Source organism: Narcine bancroftii, chromosome 5 (assembly GCF_036971445.1).
Source record: "Narcine bancroftii isolate sNarBan1 chromosome 5, sNarBan1.hap1, whole genome shotgun sequence".
NCBI classification, from domain to species: domain Eukaryota; kingdom Metazoa; phylum Chordata; class Chondrichthyes; order Torpediniformes; family Narcinidae; genus Narcine; species Narcine bancroftii.
The window spans coordinates 222,713,317-222,735,961 of record NC_091473.1 but is presented as its reverse complement, the minus strand read 5'-3'; the positions used below and the strand labels follow the sequence as shown (position 1 = coordinate 222,735,961).

Sequence of the window (22,645 nt, the reverse complement as noted above, 5' to 3'; positions counted from 1 at the left end):
CAAAAGAGCTTAACTGGCCTATCAGAGAAAGCGGATCACAAACACACCAATCAGCGCTGAGAGGGCTTTGACCACACCCCTCGGCTTGAGAATAAAAGCAGGGCTGTGAGCCCAATAAACCTCAGTGTTAACTACACTCAACTGGGTTTGTGTCGTTTTTTCTGAGCTAACCTGCATGCATCTATAACCTCTCCTGTGCTATAGGCTCCGCAGAGCCATAGCTTGTAGCAGTTTGCTACAATACCACATTTAATATAAAACCACTTAGCAAACATATCAAAATATTTCAAAAAATCCAAATACATGTAGCATTTTATTAAAAAAAGTAAAAAAAATACAAAAGACCCCCCACCCCCCCACAAACTAAAAAGGACAAGAAAACCACAGCAGGAGTACTTCACTTTCTGATACTTTTAAACATATAAATATTTATAGAGAAAGGGTATGTTCGAGGTTCATTTAAATTTTAATACCAACAGCTTGTAAATATGGGCTCCATATTTCACAAAATGTATGACATACAATTCTTAAACTTAAACGTACCGCACGGTAACAGACCCTTCCGGCCCATGAGCCCTTGTCGCCCAAATACCCCAATTAATCTACTGTACACTTTTGAGAGGTGGTGGGAAAATGGAGGAAACCCATGCTATGCAGACACACGGGGAAAATGTACAAACTCCTTACAGACAGCACCGGATTCGAACTCGGGTCACTGGCACTGTAATAGCGTTGCGCTAACCGCTATGTTAACCATGGCACCCACAGCAGATGCACAATTAAGCAGGATACAGTTTGAAATAACTACTCACAGACAGGAAACTCCACTCTTGAGACTTAGGATTGTATTTCTCCACGACATCAATCGGAGACTGCTGGCTTCCAAACCCACCAATCACTAATAAAACTTCATTGGCTCCTACAGAAATATATGAACAGTCAGAATATTTTTAAAAATGAACTTTTCACTCACTTTAAAAAAAACTATGTATTTTTTTACCCTTTTGTTACATCAAGCTTGAATGATAGTAGACTGGTGATGAGTTGTTGAAAAATTCCTAGGTTCTGCAGGAGAGAGCATGCAACTAAAATCAGAAATCCCAGCAAAAGGAAATGACTGGCTTTTTTTTTTATTCCATACTTCCAAACATACTACTTTTGGAATGATAAGAATACTACTTTTGAGAAACACAATTACGCACGAGTTGATACTGTTCACAGATAACTTGGAAGGGAATATTTAAGTGGTAGCCAAAAACAAAATTCAACCTGGACAAATAAAAAACTCCCATACACAGCCTCCAAGATTTTGTCTTCTATGTTTGAAACAGATTGCACACAAGTGAAAAAGTACAGAAATAACAGGAAAATATATCTACATATTACATTTATACAGGCTTACACTAAACCCTTGGGTTGAGAAATTGGATCACTTTGCAAGATGGATCCAGTTGGAAAAATCCAATACTTGTGAAACTAACTGGGCCAGCTCTTTCACCTGTTCGTAGACCTACGGTTTGCCCAGTGCTGGACGGAAAGTTAATGACCAATCATGCATGTTTCGTGCATACCAGCGTAATTTGGAGAACAAAGTTCCAGATAATGACCAGCATGGAACAGTTGGAGCTGCTACTTCACAGTTCCTGCAATCCGGGTTTGTTCCTGAATTGGGTTTATATTCTCCCTGTAACCAGGTGTGTTTTCCTTGACGACATTGACAAGAATACGACAGAGAGAATAAAGCAACAAGGAAATAAGAGGAAGAATCGGGCTGATTCAATGGCTCTTGAAAAATTAGCATAGACTCATATGCCATTTGTGTATCGTCATTGGTAGGCTTCATTCTCAGAGTTAGGTGCTCGACAAACCTCCAGGCAAAATGCACTGATTCGGAGGAGCTCCACTCTGCATACGGTTCAAAATGGTGGATATTTGCATTGTAGGCTGTAAGAAATGCACATCACAATATATTGATCAGACTGGTGCGTAATGGTTGGAGAATGTTTCGTGCCCAAGAAGTCCACTCATTCAGCGAAGAGATATTCTTCATCGATCTCCAAGATGTCAATTTAAGCCAATGAATAATCCGACTGATCATTTCAAGATACACAAAGGGGAAGAGCTTTAGTATCCAGCAGAACTACAGCTTCTCACTTTGTGCACTGTTGCAAGACATGATCACAGTAGCATCATACAACCTTGCTCAAGCAATCACTTCTAAACCATTTCAATCTATTCCTGCAGTTTTCAATCTCACAGATGAAGGCAGATGTTTTATCTCACATTCAAGGGTTTCTATTCTTCAGCCCCTCTTCTTGAGACTACTGTTATACATATGTCAACTGTTAATCCAAAGATAGGAATTAATGACAGGTTAGGGGTCATTCTCAAAATAGCATGACAGCTATAACATTGGTATTATATTTTTGCAATTATTGCCATGAGAATCTTTTTTTTGATAAAGCATCCTTCACTGTCTGTTGACAATCAATGCTTCCCTCAAACATACTGCCTAGAGCTTTAGAAGAAGAGGCTTTGCAGGGTATGCAACAATGACAGAAGCTCCCACACAAGCGTGACTTAGAGAAAAATGTTGTCCGACAAGAGAATGCATTCAAATGCAGTTATAAATAATTTTCAAAGGGCAAGCAAAGTGAAATGAAATTATAATAATTGGAACATTACATTTGCCTATCATGTTCAACAATTCAGTGTTGTTGTCCACATTCCTTGGGGCCACATTGCAGTGCCCCCTTTAAGATTGCAGTCTGGCCCCTGGATGGCTGTTTCCTTTCCAGATGCTTTTGATAGTCTATGAGAAGCTTTCTGTGAATGGGCAGGCTTTGGATTGCTCCCATCCAGCTGAAGGAGAAGTCTAGGATGGAGAGGTACATTGTACAAATGAGTGCATTGTTTGAAAGGATGCGCTGGGAGGCAGATTGCAACCCTCATGTCCTGTACCCAGATAACTTTCAGAATATAGATTAGAGTCCAGTGATTCTCAACCCTTTTCATATACCACTCATATACCACTTTAAGTAATCCCTATGTCATAGGTGCTCTATGATTAGAAGGGAAAGAAAAAGTTTGAAAACCACTGTTTTAATCGTACCTAATTGACTCGTTATGTGCACGGTTTCACAACTCCATAGGAAATGGGCCAATGACAATTTTTTTCAAGCAAAATATTTCAGTAACAATTGGGCCTAGAGCAATGATTCTCAACCTTCCCTTCCCACCCACATATCACCTTAAGCAATTCCTTATTAATTACAAAGCACTGATGGCATAAGGATTACTTAAAGTGGTATGTGAGTGGAAAGGAAAAGATTGAGAGCCAATGGGTTACACAATGGTTCATCCAGGCCATGCTCCCATCATTTCCTCTTCCAGAGTCCCGAAATGTCAAGACCCTGCTATCTACATTCCTCTCCTCAGAACCAGGTCTCTGGACCTTCCAAGCAGGACTCTGGATGAATCAGAGTTTTGGAGGTGGATAAGTGTTTGCATGCATCTGTTCCAGCAGGAGAAAGATGGGTTCACTGTGCCCTTCACTGCTTGAGAAGGGCCCCAATCTGCTGAGGCATGGTAACTCTGCTCATGCAATCTGCTCACCTGCAGCATTTCTATCCACAAAGTTCATCAGCTGCTAAAGGTGGAGGACCTCTTTCCCCATCGAGGACTGGAAACCTGTGCCTACTGCTCGTGTTTATCTGCTGACTCATGGCAGCTTGCTGAGTGTCAGCCATCTGGTCATGAGAAGCTTCTCTCTGTGTGAGGGCAATCAAGCTGCCCCCTGGTGGCCTATCACTGATATGCAGGTTCAATGCTTCAAAAATCCTTTTATTGTCAAGTAATAATACATTAAAAATCTAATAAACATGATATGCTTTAACTTTTATCTGCCATAAGGCAAACAAAGAGTGGCCAGGAGCATTGCCCATAGCCCCTAATAAAAAGAGAAAGAGAAGCAAAAGAGAGTCCCCTCAGAGTCAGTTACTGACCGCGGATTCACCTCTGGCAGCCGGATAGCCTCCAGTTCAATCCATTCACAACCTGAGCTACAGACCCAAACCAAAAAAAAATGGGCAGGAATCAGATCACACCCCGGTTGTCAGCCTTCACAGGAGTTACGAGCCAAGTGGATTGTTATCAAGTCCTTGCATGGCCTCAAGTGGGGAGGACGTGGTGTCACGGCTACAAAACAATCTCCTGAGAGAAGCAGGAGATGAACTCCTCCATGTTCCTTGCCAGCTCCATTAGGTCTGCATCCACATTGGCCTTTTGCTCTTCCTGGCAGGCAAACCAATTGTGGTCCTCAACATTGCGGATGCATGGATACTCTCTCAGATGAGAATGCAGATCAGATCCTAATGCCTAGTGTCAGACTGCAGCCCACTAGTGCCCAACGAATCTCTACATCACATCTCTTGAACCATTTTGTTCATGCCCCCCACCGCCCCCCCCCCCCCCCACCCCCACTGCCGCAGTCAGACTCTGCGGTGGTACGATGGAGTGTCAATTCCAATGCACTGTGGTCATCGTTAGATTCTTTTCCTCCCTTCTGCTCCTCCATCTGTTGCACTTCCTCCTGCCATATCCTACTCTATGGTCTCTTCAAACAGTTCACCTCTTTTCAATGCCTGCTAAGACAAAATAGAAGGAAGCAAAAAGAATCTGATGGAGGAATTCAGCAGTCAGGCAGCACCTGAAAGGGCAAAGGAATCGATGTTTCAAGTTGAGGCCCTGTATCAGGACTGAGTGTCGAAACAGAAGATAGCCTGTATAAAGAGGATATGGGAAGAGGTGAGGTAAGAACCAGTACATGAGAGGTGAAGCAAGGTGGGGTGAAGATTGATGGGCAAATGGGACCAAGTGGGGGAGAACTCATACATGCGGCTGTTCTTCACTGACTACAGCTCACCCTTCAAAACCAACATTCCCATCAGTGCTGGTCAACAAGCTCCAAACCCTGGGCCTCTGCACCACACTCTGCAACTGGATCTTTGACTTCCTCATCGGAAGACCACAGCCAATAGGATTTGGAAGCAACATCTTCTCCTCACTGACGATCAACACAGGTGCACCTCAAGGATGCGTGCTTAGCCACTGCTCGACTTGCAATCCATCCATGACTGTGTTCCTAATGTTTTTACCCATGACCGTGTGGCCAGGCACAATTTAAATGCCGTCTACAAATTTTCCTGATGACACCAGGATCATTAGGAGAATCATAGATGGCAATGAGATAGCACACAGGAAGGAGACAGATCAGCTAGTTGAGGGATGCCACGACAACAACCTTGCACTCAACGATAGCAAAATTAAGGAACTTATTGTGGACTTCAGGAAAAAGAAGATGAACCAATCCTCATCAAGGAGTCAGCAGTGGAAAGGGTTAAGTGCTTCGAGTTCCTGGGTGTCAATATCACTGAGGATCTATCCTAGACCCCAATGTCAATCCAATCATGAAGAAGGCTCATCAGCCACAATATTTCGTGAGGAGATTTAGTATGTTACCAAAGACTCACAAAAATTTCTACAGATGTACTGTGTAGAGAAATTCTGTCTGGTTCCATCACTGACTGATATGGAAGTGCCAATGCACAGGTCTGGAAAAAATTCCAGAGAGTTACATAACAGGCACCAGATTTCACTCCATTGAGGACAGCTACAAGAGGCAGTTTCTTAAGAAAGCAGACTCTATCCTCAAGGACCCCACCTCCCAGGCCATGCCCTCTTCACACTACAATAATCAGGAAAGAGGTTCAGGAGCCGAAAGACAAGCACCCAGAGGCACAAGAACAGCTTCCTCTCTGCCGTCAGAATTCTGAATGGACAACGAACCACAGACTATCTCACTTTATCCTATTTTCTTGCATTATTTATTTACTTTTGAAATGTGATTTTCAGCAATATTTGCACTGTAATGATGCCATAAAACTAATTTTGAGACATGTTCATGACAATAAATTCTGATTCCGAAGAGGCCTTGGAAGACAAGGGTAGAGACAGGAAGAAACAGATGGAATGAGGAGTGGTGGGGAGAGGAACTGGTAATGGTGGAGAGAGTGATAAGCAGGGACACAAAGGCTGCCAAAGCTGGAACCTAATATGCAAATACGATGCTGGGAATCATTAGGGGAAAGGGGAAATGGAACTTGATGGGGGGAGGAAATTTAGATTTAGACATTCAGCACAGTAACAGGCCCTTTTGGCTCACTAGCCCATGCCGCCCAATTACATCCAATTGATCTACAACTTTCAGGACATTTTGAACGGTGGGAGGAAACCGGAGCACCCAGAGGAAACCCACACAGACATGGGGAGAAAAGTTCAAACTCCTTACAGACAGCGTGGGTTGCACTGTAACACCAATGCACTAATTGCTATACTATCCGTGCTGCCCCTAAAGGCAGGTGATCTCTGCCTTTTGCAAAGACCCTTGTCCATGCAGTCATTTTCCCATTGAGCTAAAGACCCCAAGCACATTCTCCCGCCAGTAAAAATGTTTTTGAACCAAATGCCTACACACACTTCGCTGACCAGAATTCGAACCTGGGCCACAGAGGTGAGAGGGCCGAACCCTAACCGCTAGACCTCAAGACATTTAGAGCCTGCTCCTGCCACCTTTCTCTTAGACCAGTTCTGAGAGAACCCTGCCATCAACCTCCTCTCCATCCACCCTCCTTCCTGGCAAGTATCAATAATGAGCACTTGTAAATTGCCGTGCTCCCTCTGTTTGCCCTGCAGCCTGCATCTCCTCCCAGGTCGCAGCAGAATGCTGCTGCTGCCTGGCTGCCAAGCAGAAAATGTGAAGAACATTTTTGACTGCTGAGGAACGTTGTGCATTGCATTGAGTCAAGCCTTGTTGAATTAAACTTTGTCCCATTGGGAGCTGCGTGTGATATTTTTGGCAGCTTCTTCATGATCTACATTATGATGTATTCATTCTTCACCAATTTCATGAAATTTTGAGAACAAAACTTACTATTAACAGTAAACATAACAATGTTTCAGCAAATAAATAAAAAGGAGCCATCCCATTACTAAGCATTGAACGCTTGCAGAGCCTATTTATGGCACTACAGTGCAAGAATTGCATTATGCAAATATTGAAAATTATCAAGCTGGGCACTATTGCCTGAAAGTTTATTGAATACTGCTGTACTGATATAACAGGCTCTTCAGCAGATGAATAAAGCCGAGAAGGCTGAGAACAGATGGATTGGTGAAGTAATGAGATGTTGCAAAGCCATGCAACCGGGAGCTCAGGCTGGCCATTGCAAATGGAGCACACGGTGTCTGTAATGTGGTTGCCTCATCTGCGCTTGGTCTTGCCAGGTTGAGGATGCCACAAGGTGTGCTAAAAACACCATTGTGAATTTACATTCATTTTAACAGATAGCATAATATTGTGCATATGGAAAAGGCATAATACTATGCTATCCATAAAAGCAATGCAAATTCACATTACTTTTAGGCATGACCAAGTATCATAATCTTCAACTGAAATGTTAACTCCATTTCATTTTCCATAGAAACTGTCCTTTCTGCTGTGTTTCCAACATTTTCTGTTCTTAATGGGGCTGCCATTCATAGCACTCAGAAAGGAAAGCACATTCTCCATATAACTGTAAATTAGCATATGTAACAGGGGATGGAGAGGAATCAGCATCAGCTGAATGATGTACAGCATCCTTCAACATGTCAAGAATTCCACTTGTGGAGGCCTGCAGATAGCTAGGGTTTGGAGGAGAGAGATAGTCAGTTGAGTGATGTCACGCCAACAACCTTCAAGTCTACATAAGCCTAACTAAGGAGATGATTGTGCATTTCAGCAGGAAGGTCAGAAGAAATGAACCAATCCTTATTGAGGACTCAGCAGTGGAGAGGGTCAAAATCTTCAAATTCCTGGGAGTCAACATCTCTGAGGATCGGCCCTGGACCCTCCATGTCGATACAATCACGAAGACATGTCACAGCTTACATTGTGAGGAGTTTGAGGAGATTCGGTATGTCACCAGACTCTTGAAAACTTCTACAGGTGTACCATAGAGAGCATTCTGGCTGGTTGTAACAATGTCAGGTACAGAGGTGCCAATGTTCAGGACAAGAAAAGACTTCAAAGGGTTGTTAACTCAGTGTGTGACATCAAGGCCACCAGTCTTCACTCCATCAAAGACATCTACAAGAGGCGATGTCTTAAGAAAGCAGCCTCTATCCTCAAGGACCCCCACCACCCAGGCCATGCCCTCTTCACTCTGTTACTAATGGAAAAACGGTATAGGTCGCTGTGGCACAACCACAGACACTGCCTTACTTTGACTTTTTCCTTGCACTATTTTTATCTATTTTGTAAGGTGATTTTTACAGTGTGACGCTGCTGCAAAACAACGAATTTTGTGACATGTTCATGACAATAAATTCTGAGAGCTTGAGTTCTTGTTGTCAGGGATGCACCTGCAGATGCAAGTATAAACCTTTCCTCTGAGCGCATGGAAATTTACAAGACTTTTCTTGATCATGCCTCAGAAGTGGGGCAGTGGACTGATAACTACAGTAAAACCTCGTTAGAACACAGTAGTTGGGGTCCAAGATTTCATACCGCATTACAGCCGAGTCATGGAACAGATGCATATATGTCACGATTCAGGAAGCAGGAAAACGGAATACTGAGACTCAAACCCTATAATAAGACCTTTAAACTCCACATATTAACATACACATCTTGTAAATGAGTCAAAGGAATCCATTTTTTAGTTTGTGGCTGTTCTCCTGGCATCCTAAAATCAATGTTTGGGGTCCACAGACACCCACGCTATAAGCGATTCAGCTGATTAACGAATCCCGTTCTAACGAGGTTTCACTGTATTAATGCCTTCACTACTGGATTGGCTGTCTTCAAAGATACATCAGCATCATGCTTTCCAGATCGCCAAGATCTTTGGCTAGTGGAGAATGGGATTTGGTAATGCTACACGAAATTTGTTTTTATACAGCCTAGTATTAATCTTCATCCACAAAACTCTACACTGTGAATCACATGCTTAGCATATTTGGAGGGTAGTGAAGCAGTGCAAGTATTAGCAGTATTTCATTGTGACCGAGAGAACTTCACCAGTCAATCCAATAATATTACATTTCATGAAGCAGAATATTGCTCTTATTGAAAGACTTGGCACTTAAAAATGTCACCTGTTCTTTCCTTTCCAAACTTCTGAAAATTGTAAAACCAATTTGATGTAATTATCAATTCATTTTCATTTTTAACATAAAATATATTTTTGTTCAAACTCATTTTTTATCCAATGCCTTTTAAGACCATAGAGTATAATTTGTTTCCTCCTCCCTAAACAGAGGAAGCTGGAACACTTGCTGCAATTGTGATTGTTCTTTAACACTAAGGTTTAACGCAGTTGTATGGTACATCTTCACTGACTCAAACCTTGAACAGCCTCCTAAAGGATTCAGAATGAAAAAGCATGTCCAAAAATCACACATGCATAAATTCTAGTTGTTTCTTTATTTTATCCCAACCCTTACTGCACTTTTCAATCCTTCAGATCTGAGAGGTTTGGAAGTATAGCTTAAACCCTAGTTGACCCTCCCTAGTGGCTTGGCAAACAGACAGCCTATAACAACTCCAAATCTGTACAGAACTCATTGATCCAACTGCAGCAGCAGTAACACAAATTAAAGAAGTGACTGTCAAACTAAAGTTGGAGATAGAAAAAAAGGTGGCCTAACTAAAAAAGTTTTTCTAATAGGAATTTCTCCAATCATTAAATAAGTACATTTTAAATTTTACTTACAGCACAGTAGAAGCCAATTCCGGCCATTTCAGCCTGTGCTTCCATTTACACTCAAATTAACCCAGGGTACAAACCCATCTGTTTTGGATGGTGGAGGAAAACTGGAGCACCACAGACACAGACACTGGGAGAACATACAAACTCCTTAGGGAATGCCAGATTTGAACCTGGTCACTGGCACTGTAATAGCGTTGTGCTAACTGGTAGGCTAACTGATTTTATTTATGAATGGTACATTAATTTTAAGCTATACAATGAAAAGAAGTGTGAGAAACAGAAGTACCTTCACAGAATTTGCTCGAGACAAAAATTGAGAACAAAGAACTTTATTATACTATTACAACAATGCAAAGTTGGGTGCTTCCCCTTACCCTGGGAATACACACAGATACTGAGGCTGACCCAACTTTTATACATTTCATTTCAGTACAGAGATACCTTCCCCCTAACATTCTTCTGCCTCCTGGATTGGTTTAGCATTAGGTAATTCCGCCCACGTGGATTCTAACTTCTTATCAGTTTATCATACTTGGAAGTATGATGTGGTATGATGTGGTAGCGATTAGTGAGACATGGTTGCAGGAGGGATGTGATTGGCAACTGAATATCCCTGGGTTTCTTTGTTTTAGGTGTGATAGAGTCGGAGGGGCAAGAGGAGGTGGGGTTGCATTGCTTGTCAGGGAAAATATTACAGCGGTGCCTAGGAAGGATAGATTAGAGGGCACATCCACGGAGGCTATTTGGGTGGAACTGAGGAGTAGGAAAGGAGAGGTTACACTTGTAGGGGTGTATTATAGACCACCCGGAGGGGACCGAGACCTAGAGGAGCAAATCTGTAGGGAGATAGTAGATATTTGTGATAAGCACAGGGTTGTAATTATGGGAAATTTTAATTTTCCACATATAGATTGGGAAACACATTCTGTGAAAGGACTGGATGGGTTAGAGTTTGTGAAATGTGTGCAAGATAGTTTTTTTACAACAATATGTAGAGGTGCCGACCAGAGAAGGAGCAGTGTTAGATCTACTGTTGGCAAATGGGATGGGTCAAGTGACGGAGGTTAGTGTTGGCGAGCACTTCGGGTCCAGTGATCATAATGCCATCAGCTTCAATGTCATTATGGAAAGAGAGAAATCAGGGCCAAGGATTGAGGTTTTTGATTGGGGAAAAGCTAGATTTGAGGAGATGCGAAAGGACTTGCAGGGTGTGCATTGGGACAATTTGTTTTATGGGCAGGATGTAGTAGAGAGATGGAAGTCTTTTAAAGATCAGATTTTGAGAGTGCAAAAGCTTTATGTTCCTGTTAGGTTAAAAGGAGGGGCAAAAGGTTTGAGAGAGCCGTGGTTTTCAAGGAATATTGGAAACTTGGTTCGAAGAAAAAGGGAGGCGTACATTAGATATAAGAAGCATGGAGTTAAGGAGATGTTTGAAAGATACATTGAATGTAAGAGGAATCTTAAGAGAGGAATTAGGAAAGCTAAAAGAAGGTACGAGAAAACTATGGCAAGCAGGGTGAAAACTAATCCAAAAGAGTTCTACAAATATGTTAATGGTAAGAGGAAAGCTAGAGACAAAATTGGTCCCTTAGAAAATCAGAGCGGAAAACTGTGTGTGGAGCCTAGAGAAATGGGGGAGATATTGAACAGATTCTTTTCTTCGGTATTCAGTAAGGAGAAGGATATTGGGAGATGTGAGATAAAAAAAGCAAACTGGGTAAATATGGGGAATATAGAGATTACAAAAGGTGTAGTTTTAAGGCTTTTGAAGAATATAAAGGTGGATAAGTCTCCGGGACCAGACGGGATCTTCCCCAGGACATTGAGAGAAGTGAAGGAGGAAATAGCAGAGGCTCTGGCGGTAATTTTCCAAATGTCATTAGATATGGGGATAGTGCCGGAGGATTGGCGCATGGCACATGTGGTTCCGTTATTTAAAAAGGGTTCAAGGAGGAAGCCTGGCAACTATCGGCCTGAAAGTTTGACGTCTGTGGGAGGTAAATTAATGGAGAAAATTCTTAGAGATAGTACTTATAAACATCTGGATAGACAGGGTCTGATCAGGAGCACTCAACATGGATTTGTGGGAGGAAGGTCATGTTTGACCAATCTGATTGAATTTTTTGAAGAGGTGACTAGGAATGTGGATGAGGGTAGCGCAGTGGATGTTGTCTATATGGACTTCAGTAAGGCCTTCGATAAGGTACCACATGGAAGGTTAGTTAGGAAGGTGCAGTCTTTAGGTATAAATTTTAAGATAGTCAAATGGATTGAACATTGGCTGAAAGGGAGAGGCCAGAGAGTGGTAGTGGATAATTGTCTGTCAGGTTGGAGGCCGGTGACCAGTGGTGTGCCTCAAGGATCTGTATTGGGCCCATTGTTGTTCGTTATATACATTAATGATCTAGATGATGGGGTGGTGAATTGGATTAGTAAATATGCAGACGATACTAAGATAGGTGGAATAGTGGATAATGAAGAAGGTTTTCAAGGATTGCAGAGGGATTTGGGCTGCTTAAAAAAGTGGGCTGAAAAATGGCAGATGGAATTTAATGCTGATAAGTGTGAGGTGCTTCATTTTGGTAAGAAGAATCAGAATAGGACATACGTGGTAAATGGGAGAGCATTGAGGAATACAGAAGAGCAGAAAGATTTAGGAGTGACGGTACATCGTTCCCTGAAGGTAGAAACTCACGTGAATAGGGTGGTGAAGAAGGCTTTTAGTATGCTGGCCTTTATCAATCATTGCATGGAATATAGGAGTTGGGAGGTGATGTTGAGATTGTATAAGACGTTGGTGCGGCCTAATTTGGAGTTCTGTGTGCAGTTCTGGTCGCCTAATTATAGGAAGGATATAAACAGAGTGGAGAGAGTGCAGAGAAGGTTTACCAGAATGTTACCTGGGTTTAAGCATCTAGAGTATAGGGAGAGATTCGACAGATTAGGTCTTTATTCTTTGGAGCGTAGAAGGTTGAGAGGGGATTTGATAGAAGTATTTAAGATTATGAAAGGGATAGACAGAGTGGATGTGGATAGACTATTTCCGTTAAGAGGAGGAAAGATTAAAACAAGAGGACATGAGTTAAGAATTAAGGGGCAGAGGTTTAGAGGTAACATGAGGGGGAACTTCTTTACTCAGAGAGTGGTAGCCGTGTGGAATGATCTTCCGGGAGAAATAGTGGCGGCGGAGTCAATTGTATTATTTAAGAAAAGGTTGGACAGGTATATGGATGAAAAGAAGATGGAGGGTTATGGGCATTGTGCAGGGAGGTGGGGCTAGAAAGGGGTGTTTGGTTCGGTGCGGACTAGAAGGGCCTAATGGCCTGTTTCCGTGCTGTAATTGTTATGTTATGTTTATGTTATGTGCCTTCCTGCAAACTTGTTAGCCAGGAAATGTCATGTCTTTGTTCTTTACTCATTAATCAATCCCCAAGACTTGCTAAAGCTATCTACTTGCTATCCTGTTTTGAAGATCCTTATTTTATTATACTTTTATAACCCTTCCTCCCATTCCAGCATCCCTTCACCCTGATTTAACCCATAATACTTCATTTCTAATGAGCACTTGCTTGACTCCTCACATTCCAGCATCCCTTCACCTTAAGTTAACCCATAATACTTCATTTCTAATGAGCACTTGCTTGACTCCTCACATTCCAGTATCTCTTACAGAAGGAACATACATAACACCAGCAGTCTGATTAAAACTCAACAACTGATTTGTAATAGAAGCACACTTATAGCTGGATAGCTTTTAAAATACAAAATGTTGGTGATTGCCTCAAATTTTCCACTGACCAGATGTGAGCAATTCCTCATAGTAGTTGCTTCAAACAACATATGCCTTTGAAAAGCAAAGGAGCATGCACACTGAAGGGTTTTAATTATTTCCATAAATTAATAAGTAAACCGAGCAGGAACCTCGGCCTACCAGGCAGGTGCAGCGACCTCAAGGTCCCAGGTAGAACCGGTTATAGCGGCACCCAGCGGTGGGAGGCGCCAGGGAGAGGAGGCACCAGCGGTGGGGAGGTGCTTCCAGCATCGACGTCAATCTGATTTTTTCGATGAATTTAAAAGTATATCTGGCATACAAGTCGACCTCACCCCTTTTTGAGAGATTTTTAGGGTTTAACAACTCAACACAAGCCAAAATATAAGATAATAATTCACTTGTTTTTATTAGGAACTATTTGGTACAGCTTGAATTAGATAGAGGAAAAAAATGATTGTAAAGTTCCTGCCGATAAAGCAACTTGTTAATGGAGCACAAATTCATGTTCCTCATTTCTGAATTCCACCATGAACCTTAATACAGAAAATGCTCAACCTTTTACACTCACCCAATCTTGGTCTGGTTCGGGGGCTTTGCATTTGTGTTCGAATCTCTGGCCTCAAGTGAAATTTCTTGGCTTCGTCCACCAGATCTCTACATTGAAGGCTGCATCGAATCAGGGGCTAGGGAATATAGCATTAAGATGAGCTGATCAAATGACATTAATATTTCAATGTCCTTATCACTTACATGGGCTTCCATTTTATCATGCTGGAACACAAACCAGACACAAAGGGAGTGCAAATTAACAGAAAAATGCAAAATCCTGATCTCATTGTAATGCCTGTTAGAAAAAAAAGAGGCTCAACAATTTCTAGGTACAACACAGGTTCTTCAATGGGGGGGGGGGGAAAGGGAAATAATCACAGATTGCAGTCCATTTAGCTGAACTTTAACTTGATGAACCAGGAAAAGCAGCTCATTGAACTGACAAGAGAAACACAATTCAAACTGATCACACTCATCTAGAATCTAATTTTTAAAGTTCATCTCACAACAGATATCATCCATCATTACTGCAAGGATACTGAAACCAGACGTAAAGGCATGGGATATCCTGAGCTTTGTGTCACTGCAACATACCCCATAGGGGAACACAAAAGATAAATGGCAATGGAAAATCTACAAAACTGAAGATGCTGGAAATCCAAACTACAAAAAAAAATCAAGTGTTGGAAATAGATCAATTCAGATCTGTGGAAAATGAAATCGTGTTAATGTTTCAGGTCAAAGGAGGGAGTCACGTGATGGAGTAGTGGCTGGTCGAGTGGAACCAGCCCTCTCCAGAGAAAAGAAAAAAGTGTGAAAAAGCAGAGCTCAATAAACATAAAATACAGGAAGAGAAAGATAAAGTTACAGAGAAGAGACAGAAAATGGCACCCAAGAGAGAAAAAGTAAGAATAACAGAGACAAAGGAAGAAGGAAAATCACTAGAGAAGAAAGAAGGCCTTACCTGCACGACAGAGCAGAGAGTCACCGTGGAAGGCGAAGAATTTCAAAGGAAAGCAGAAGATAAAATAGAAGGACAAAATTTAGATAAAGCCTTTTTTGAAGAACAAATGAGGTCATTAAAAGAATGGCTATCATTAGAATTTAGTTCAATCAAAAGAAAAATGAAAAGAGCTGAAAACAGAATGCAAAGGTTAGAGTTGGTCATGACTGAAATAGGGAAAAGAGTAGAAAATGTGGAGGAACGAGAAGCTGCTGTAGAAATGGAGATAAATGATTTAAGAGGGAAGTTGGAAGAGAGCGAAAAAAAAATTAAAGAGACAAGATTTATTGTCACAAAAAATTGACGTATTGAAAAACAACAGTAGACAAAACAACATAAAAATAGTGGGCCTGAAAGAAGGCAAAGAAGGGTCAGATATGAAGGAATTTATAAAAGGATGGATCCTGAAAATGCTGGGAACAACAGATTCACATGAAGAAAATGAAATTGAGGGGAGGAGTCACGGGATGGAGTAGTGGCCGGACGGTGAACTCCAGCCCTCTCCAGAAAAGTCGGGAAAAACAAGAGAAAATACAAAGGCACAGAAATAAAAGTTAAAGAAAAGTGAGTACAAAGGTGGAAAGAAGATATTTATTCCAGGACAACAAAACAGACTATTCTCGGATCCAGAAGAAGCACGAAAATTTGCAGAACAATTACAAAAATAGACTGAAGGATGAAGACGGGTAATGAGAGTAAAAATGATCACGATTGATATGTATGTGGGTAAAGACAAAAATAGACTGAGGGATGAAGACGGGTAATGAGAGTAAAAATGATCACGATTGATATGTATGCGGGTAAAGAGGTATAAGAGTGAATAGAGACAATGTGCATACGTGAATGCATCTGTACTTAGAGGAAAATATAGATAGTATAGATAAGAATTAATAAGGGAAGGTAATGGAATAGAGAGAATAAGGAGGGAATTAAAAGAGTGACCTTTGTTACATATGAAAAGTGAAATCTTTTCTGGGGGGGGCTGGGTGAGGGGAAATAGCGGTCACTGCAAAATCAGTTGACGCTTGCGAGTGGATTCGCAAACCCAAATGGAGAGGGGAGATGTGGTTGTCCGACAAGGGATAAAGGACAACTCAGGAGGGGAAGGGGAGATTGGGGATAAAGAAGATATAAATAGGAGAATAAGGAAAATGTTGGATGTTGTAGGAATGTTGTCTTATAAAGAGTTGAAAATAAGAAAACAGAAATGGAAAAGGAGGAAAGGTAATGATGGAAAAACGGAAAGAGAAGATAAACAAAATATAAAATGGTTACGCTGAACTATATGACTTTAAATATTAATGGAATACATAACCAAATTAAAAGGAAGAAACTACTAAATTTACTGAAAAAGGAAAAAATTGATATAGCATTCGTCCAAGAAACACACTTAACTGAATTGGAGCACAAGAAATTGAAGAGAGATTGGGTAGGACATGTAACAGCAGCATCGTATAATTCAAAAGCAAGAGGAGTGGCTATATTAATTAGTAAAAATGTGCCATTTAAAATAGAAGAGGAAATAATAGATCCAGCAGGGAGATATGTTATGATAAAATGTCAGATATATTCGGAGTTTTGGAATCTACTTAATGTATATTCACCTAACGAAGAAGATCAAAAGTTTATGCAAGATATCTTTTTGAAGGTAGCTAATACACAAGGGAACATACTAATAGGAGGGGATTTTAACCTGAATTTGGATCCAAATATGGATAAAACGGGGAAAAAAATTAACAGGAAGAACAAAGTAACCAAATTTATAATTAAATCAATGCAAGAAATGAAACTTTTGGATATATGGAGGAAACAAAACCCAAAAGAAAAGGAATACTCATACTACTCGGCTAGACATAAAACATACTCAAGAATAGACCTATTTTTGTTATCAGCTAGTATGCAGGATACAGTAAGAAAAACAGAATATAAAGCGAAAATGCTATCGGACCATTCACCCTTAATATTGACAGTAAAGCTAGAGGACATCCCTCCAAGAATGTATAGATGGAGATTAAACCCCATGCTACTTAAAAGACAGGATTTTAGAGAATTTATTGAAAAACAATTAAAAATGTATTTTGAAGTAAATACGGAATCAGTGGAAGATAAGTTTATACTATGGGATGCAATGAAAGCATTCATTAGAGGGCAAATAATAAGTTATGTAACAAAGATGAAGAAGGACTATAATCAGGAAACAGAGCAGTTGGAAAGGGAAATAGTAAACATAGAAAAAAAATTAGCAATGAAGGAAGATACAACTAAAAGAAGAGAATTGGCAGATAAAAAAAATAAAATATGAAACATTACAAACATATAAAGTAGAGAAGAATATAATGAAGACAAAACAGAAATATTATGAACTAGGGGAAAAAACGCACAAAATCCTAGCATGGCAGCTTAAAACAGAACAAGCTAAGAAAATGGTATTGGCATCAAGGAAAAAAGACAAACAAATTACATATAATCCAAAAGAAATTAAGGAAAACTTTAGAGAATTCTATGAACAATTATACCGAACTGAAATCGAAGGGAAAGAAGGGAAAATAGATGAATTTTTGACTAAAATTGAACTACCAAAACTACAAATAGAGGAACAAAATAAATTAACAGAACCATTTGGAACAGTAGAAATACAAGAGATAATAAAAAAATTACCAAATAATAAGACACCAGGAGAGGATGGATTTCCAATAGAATTCTACAAAACATTTAAAGACTTATTAATACTGCCCCTCCTGGATTTAATCAACCAGATTGATGAAACACAAAGCTTACCAGATTCATGTAAAACAGCAATAATTACAGTAATACTAAAACAAGGGAAAGATCCACTCTCACCAGCGTCATATAGACCAATATCTTTGCTAAACACAGATTATAAGATAATAGCTAAACTATTAGCAAACAGATTAGCAGAACAGGTACCGAAAATGGTAAATTTAGACCAAACTGGATTTATCAAAAAAAGACGCACAACAGACAATATTTGTAAATTTATTAACTTAATTCATGCAGTAGAAGGAAATAAAGCACCTAGAGTAGCAGTTGCTTTAGACGCAGAGAAGGCCTTCGACAGAGTAGAATGGAATTATTTGTTCAAAGTATTGCAAAAATTCAGTCTACCGGAGAAGTATATGGACATGTATCAAAGCAATTTAACTTAAGCAGGTCAACGCGGCAGGGATGCCCACTATCACCTTTATTGTTTGCGCTAGCTATAGAACCACTAGCAGAATTGATAAGAATAGATAATAATATAAAAGGAATAAAAATAAAAGACAGGGAATATAAAATCAGTCTATTTGCGGATGATGTTATAGTGTACTTAACAGAACCAGAACTATCAATAAAAGAATTATATAAGAAATTGAAGGAATATGGAGAAGTGTCAGGTTACAAGATAAACGTAAATAAAAGTGAAGCAATGCCTATGAATAATGCGGATTTCTCAAAATTTAAGAAGGAATCTCCATTCAGATGGCAAATGCAGGCAATAAGATACCTAGGTGTACAAATAAACAAAAATCTAGGCCAATTATATAAACTCAATTACAATCCACTAATGAAAAAATTACAGGACGACTTAGAGCATTGGAAAGATCTACCACTAACACTGATAGGAAGGATAAACTGTATTAAAATGAACATTTTTCCAAGGATATTATACTTATTTCAGGCATTGCCAATACAACTGACAGAAAAATTCTTCAAAGAGTTAAAGAAAATAATAAGGAAATTTTTATGAAAAGGGGGGAAACCGAGGATAGCACTAGATAAATTAACAGAATGGTATAAACAAGGAGGCTTACAATTGCCAAACTTCAAAAATTATTATAGAGCCGCACAATTAAGATACCTATCAGATTTTTATCAAACAAGGGAAAAACCAGACTGGACGAGATTAGAATTAGATAAAATAGGGGAAAAGATACCTGAACACATATTATATAAATGGGACGAAAAATTGGTACAACATAGAACTTCTCCAGTACTACATCATCTCCTCAAATTTGGAAGAAGATTCATGTAGAAAGAAATAAAACAAATTATCAATTACCAAAACTAATATTGACGCAAAATAAGCTACTCCCTTTTACAATAGATAACCTTTCCTTTAGAGAATGGGAAAAAAAAGGAATTAAAAGAATAGAAAATTGTCTTTCAGGAAGTAGATTCTTATCCTTTGAACAAATGAGAGATAAGTACAATATAACTGGAGATACAGCACTGGCATACTACCAACTGAGATCCTACTTGAAGGATAAATTAGGAAGCAATTTGAGTTTACCAGAGGGAAGTAACCTTGAATATGTGATTACAGATACAATGTTAATCAAAAGATTTATAACAAATATGTATATTAAACTGCAAGAAAAGGAGAATGAGGAAACAAATGGTAAAACTAAACAAAAATGGGAACAAGATTTAAATATAAAGATAAAAAAGGAAACATGGGAGAAATTATGTTCTGGAATGATGAGAAATACAATAAATACGAGGCTATGTATGATACAATATAATTGGTAACACAGACTATACATTACACCGCAAAAGTTAAATAAATGGGACCCAACAGTATCTGATAGATGTTTTCGATGTAAGAAAGAAATGGGAACAACAATTCATGCAATCTGGACATGAGAGAGTAGAAAAATTTAGGGATGATCTCAATCAGATATTAAATAAAATAACAGAAAACAATACACCAAAGAATCCAGAAATCTTTCTCCTAAGTAACATAAAAAACAAAGAATTTGGAATTGATTTGGAGGATGCACAAAAAAGATTTGTTAAGATAGCCCTAGCCGTAGCAAAAAAATGTATTATGTCAACCTGGAAATTGGAAGATAATTTGAAAATACAACAATGGTATATAGAAATGAATAAATGTATTCCATTAGAAAAAATAACATATAGTTTAAGAAATAATATTGAAATATTCGAACAAATATGGGAGCCTTACATCAAATACATTAGCGAAAACCTACCGGGGACAAACATTACCTAAGTTGATGGAAGGAGGAGGAAAGAAAAGAATGGACTCAGTAGAATTTCTGGTGTATTTTTGTTGAATGACAACATTGTCTGACTGGTTTAATGCAACCTAGATTGTATACCTAAAATGGATGAGAGAGGGGGGGTGGGGGGGTGGCCTGGGAGGAGGGAGGGGGGGGAGAAAAAGTCACTGTATATGTGTGAAAAAGAAAAAGTGTATATCATGGCTAATGTGATTTATGGTGTGAAAAATAAAAAATTTGAAAAAAAAAAGAAAATGAAATTGAAAGGGCTCATAGAGCACTAGTACCAAAACTTACACCACATCAAAAAACAAGATCCATATTGGGAAAACTTCTAAGATATATAACAAGAGAAAACATACTGGAGCAGGCAAGAAAGAAGGTTAGAAAAGACAATAAGCCGTTGGACATAAGCTTCAAACTTTTAAAGAAGAGGAAGAAATTCAACATGGCGAAAACAATCTTATGGAAGAAAGGGTATAACTTTATATTAAGACATCCAGCAGTACTCAAAGTATTTATTCCTGGGGAACGGAATAGACTGTTCTCAGACCCAAAGAAAGCCCAAGAATTTCCTGAACATTTGTATGACAGGAGAAATGAGGAGGAGGAGGAGTGACAAGAAAGAAGACCGGCGAGAAAATATACAAAAATATGTAAAAATATAAAGTAAAGATAATGTAGATATAAAGATTTAAAGATGGATAAGAGAAGGGGAAGAAGGGGAAAAAAAAGAGCTTTGTTATATGTATAGGAAAATAGTGTTCTCTGAGGGGGGCAGGGGGGGGGAAGAATAATGGTCACTGCGAAATCGGTTGACGCTTGCGAGTAAGTTCGCAAACCGAATGGAAAGGGGAGTTGTGGTTGCCATCAAGGGACAAGGGGCAATCCAAGGAGAAGTTCATTTGGGGTTAAAGGGTTATTGCTTGTTGGGGTATTTCATGTCTTAAGTGCGTTGTCATATATTGAGATTAAAAGGAAAACTTAAAAAAACAGTAATGGAGAAAAAGGGGATGGAGGTGGTGAAGTGGTGGAAAAGAAGTGAAAATAAAGATATAAGATGGCCACAATGGACTATCTGACTATAAACATAAATGGAATATATAATCAAGTTTTCCCATTGGGAAAAAAAAATCACATATAATTTAAAAGACAAAATTACAATGTTTGAAAAAACCTGGGAACCATATATGGAACATAACAGAAAGAGCAGGCCCCAGACCACCACCACCTAAAATGATAAGAAGATAAACACGATCAGATTTAATATGAATAAGTTGATGATACGTCTTTTTTGTTTGTATTCCTTTTGTATAAAGATATTGTTTTATTGTATTTTATATGTTCAATATTTACTGTTTTTGGAGGGGGTGGGAAGGGGAAATGTCACTGTGAATATTTAAAGAGATGCGTCTGTACAGATATTGGTTGATATGGTTCATAGTACGGTAAATAAAGAATTACCAAGAAAAAATGTTTCAGGTGAAAGACCCTCTGTCAGATTTGGGAAAGGCAGAAAAGATGCCACAGCAATATTAATCAAACTACACTGAACCCCCCTCCACCCAGGGAAGGCTCCAAACCCCCCCCCTCCCCCCAGGGAAGGCTCCAAATGGACCATTTTACCACTTTACACAAAAACATGGTCATATCAGTACACTTTGGTGTACATTCTGAGAGCCACCCCCTCAACACATGGGTGAGAAGGCTGCTGCTTTGGGAGGTTTGACTATTCAGTTAGTCTTGCCAATTGAAGTGCGTTCCCACTGTAAATATATAATACTGCTGAACCACTTGTAAATACTCCCAAATGTTTCAGTGAACTATGCTATTGTAACAATTGAAACCAGATTTAATCACCTGTTACTATCCTTGCGCTAAAAAAAAAACTTGATGTACTTTGAGTTGAAAGAGGTTTTTCCACCAGGTCTCCTTCTTTGCGTCTGTTTGAACTGAATAAAGACCTATGCGTCTCAGCTGGGTTTCCTATCTGGATGGATCACCAACGAATACACAGTGTTCAAAACCAACTTCGTACGTTCTGCTCATTAATGCTCCGTTCTGTGGCAGCAATTATTCGAGCACCAAAAGAGGCCAAGCCTTTCAATTCAGACACAAAGATGTGTGAGATAATCCAAACATATGGTCAATTGGTGTTTATTGTCCAAGCCCTCACTAAATATTTGATTGGAAGGGTTTCTGTGATACTTTCAAAATCTGAACTCAGCTGGGGCTTTTCAAAGACGGCAGAATCGGAATTTATTGTCACGAACAAGTCACAGAATTCATTGTTTTGTGGCAGCATCACAGAGCAAACATTTTTATATAAACCAAATAAATAAATAAAAAATACATGAAAAGTCCAAGTAAGGCCACGTCTTTGATTCATTGACCACTCAGGAATCAGATGGCGGTGGGAAAGAAGCTGTCCTTGTGCTGCTGAGTGCCTGGTGTTGGGCTCTCGTACCTTTTTTTCCCCGCTGGTAAC

At 39.5% G+C, this 22,645-nt stretch overlaps 1 protein-coding gene across 7 annotated transcripts in view; it reads right to left on the bottom strand.

The window, feature by feature from the left end:
- The window catches only part of klhl12 (kelch-like family member 12), a 69,044-nt gene that overhangs the window by 24,825 nt on the left and 21,574 nt on the right, over positions 1-22,645 (bottom strand). For all 7 annotated transcript variants that reach the window (XM_069941412.1, XM_069941413.1, XM_069941407.1 and 4 more), the window contains 2 exons: positions 14,153-14,267; positions 813-919 (listed from right to left, as the gene is read on the bottom strand). In XM_069941412.1, coding sequence (XP_069797513.1) covers positions 813-919; positions 14,153-14,267 — 222 coding nt within the window. The remainder of the gene's footprint in view (positions 1-812; positions 920-14,152; positions 14,268-22,645) is intronic.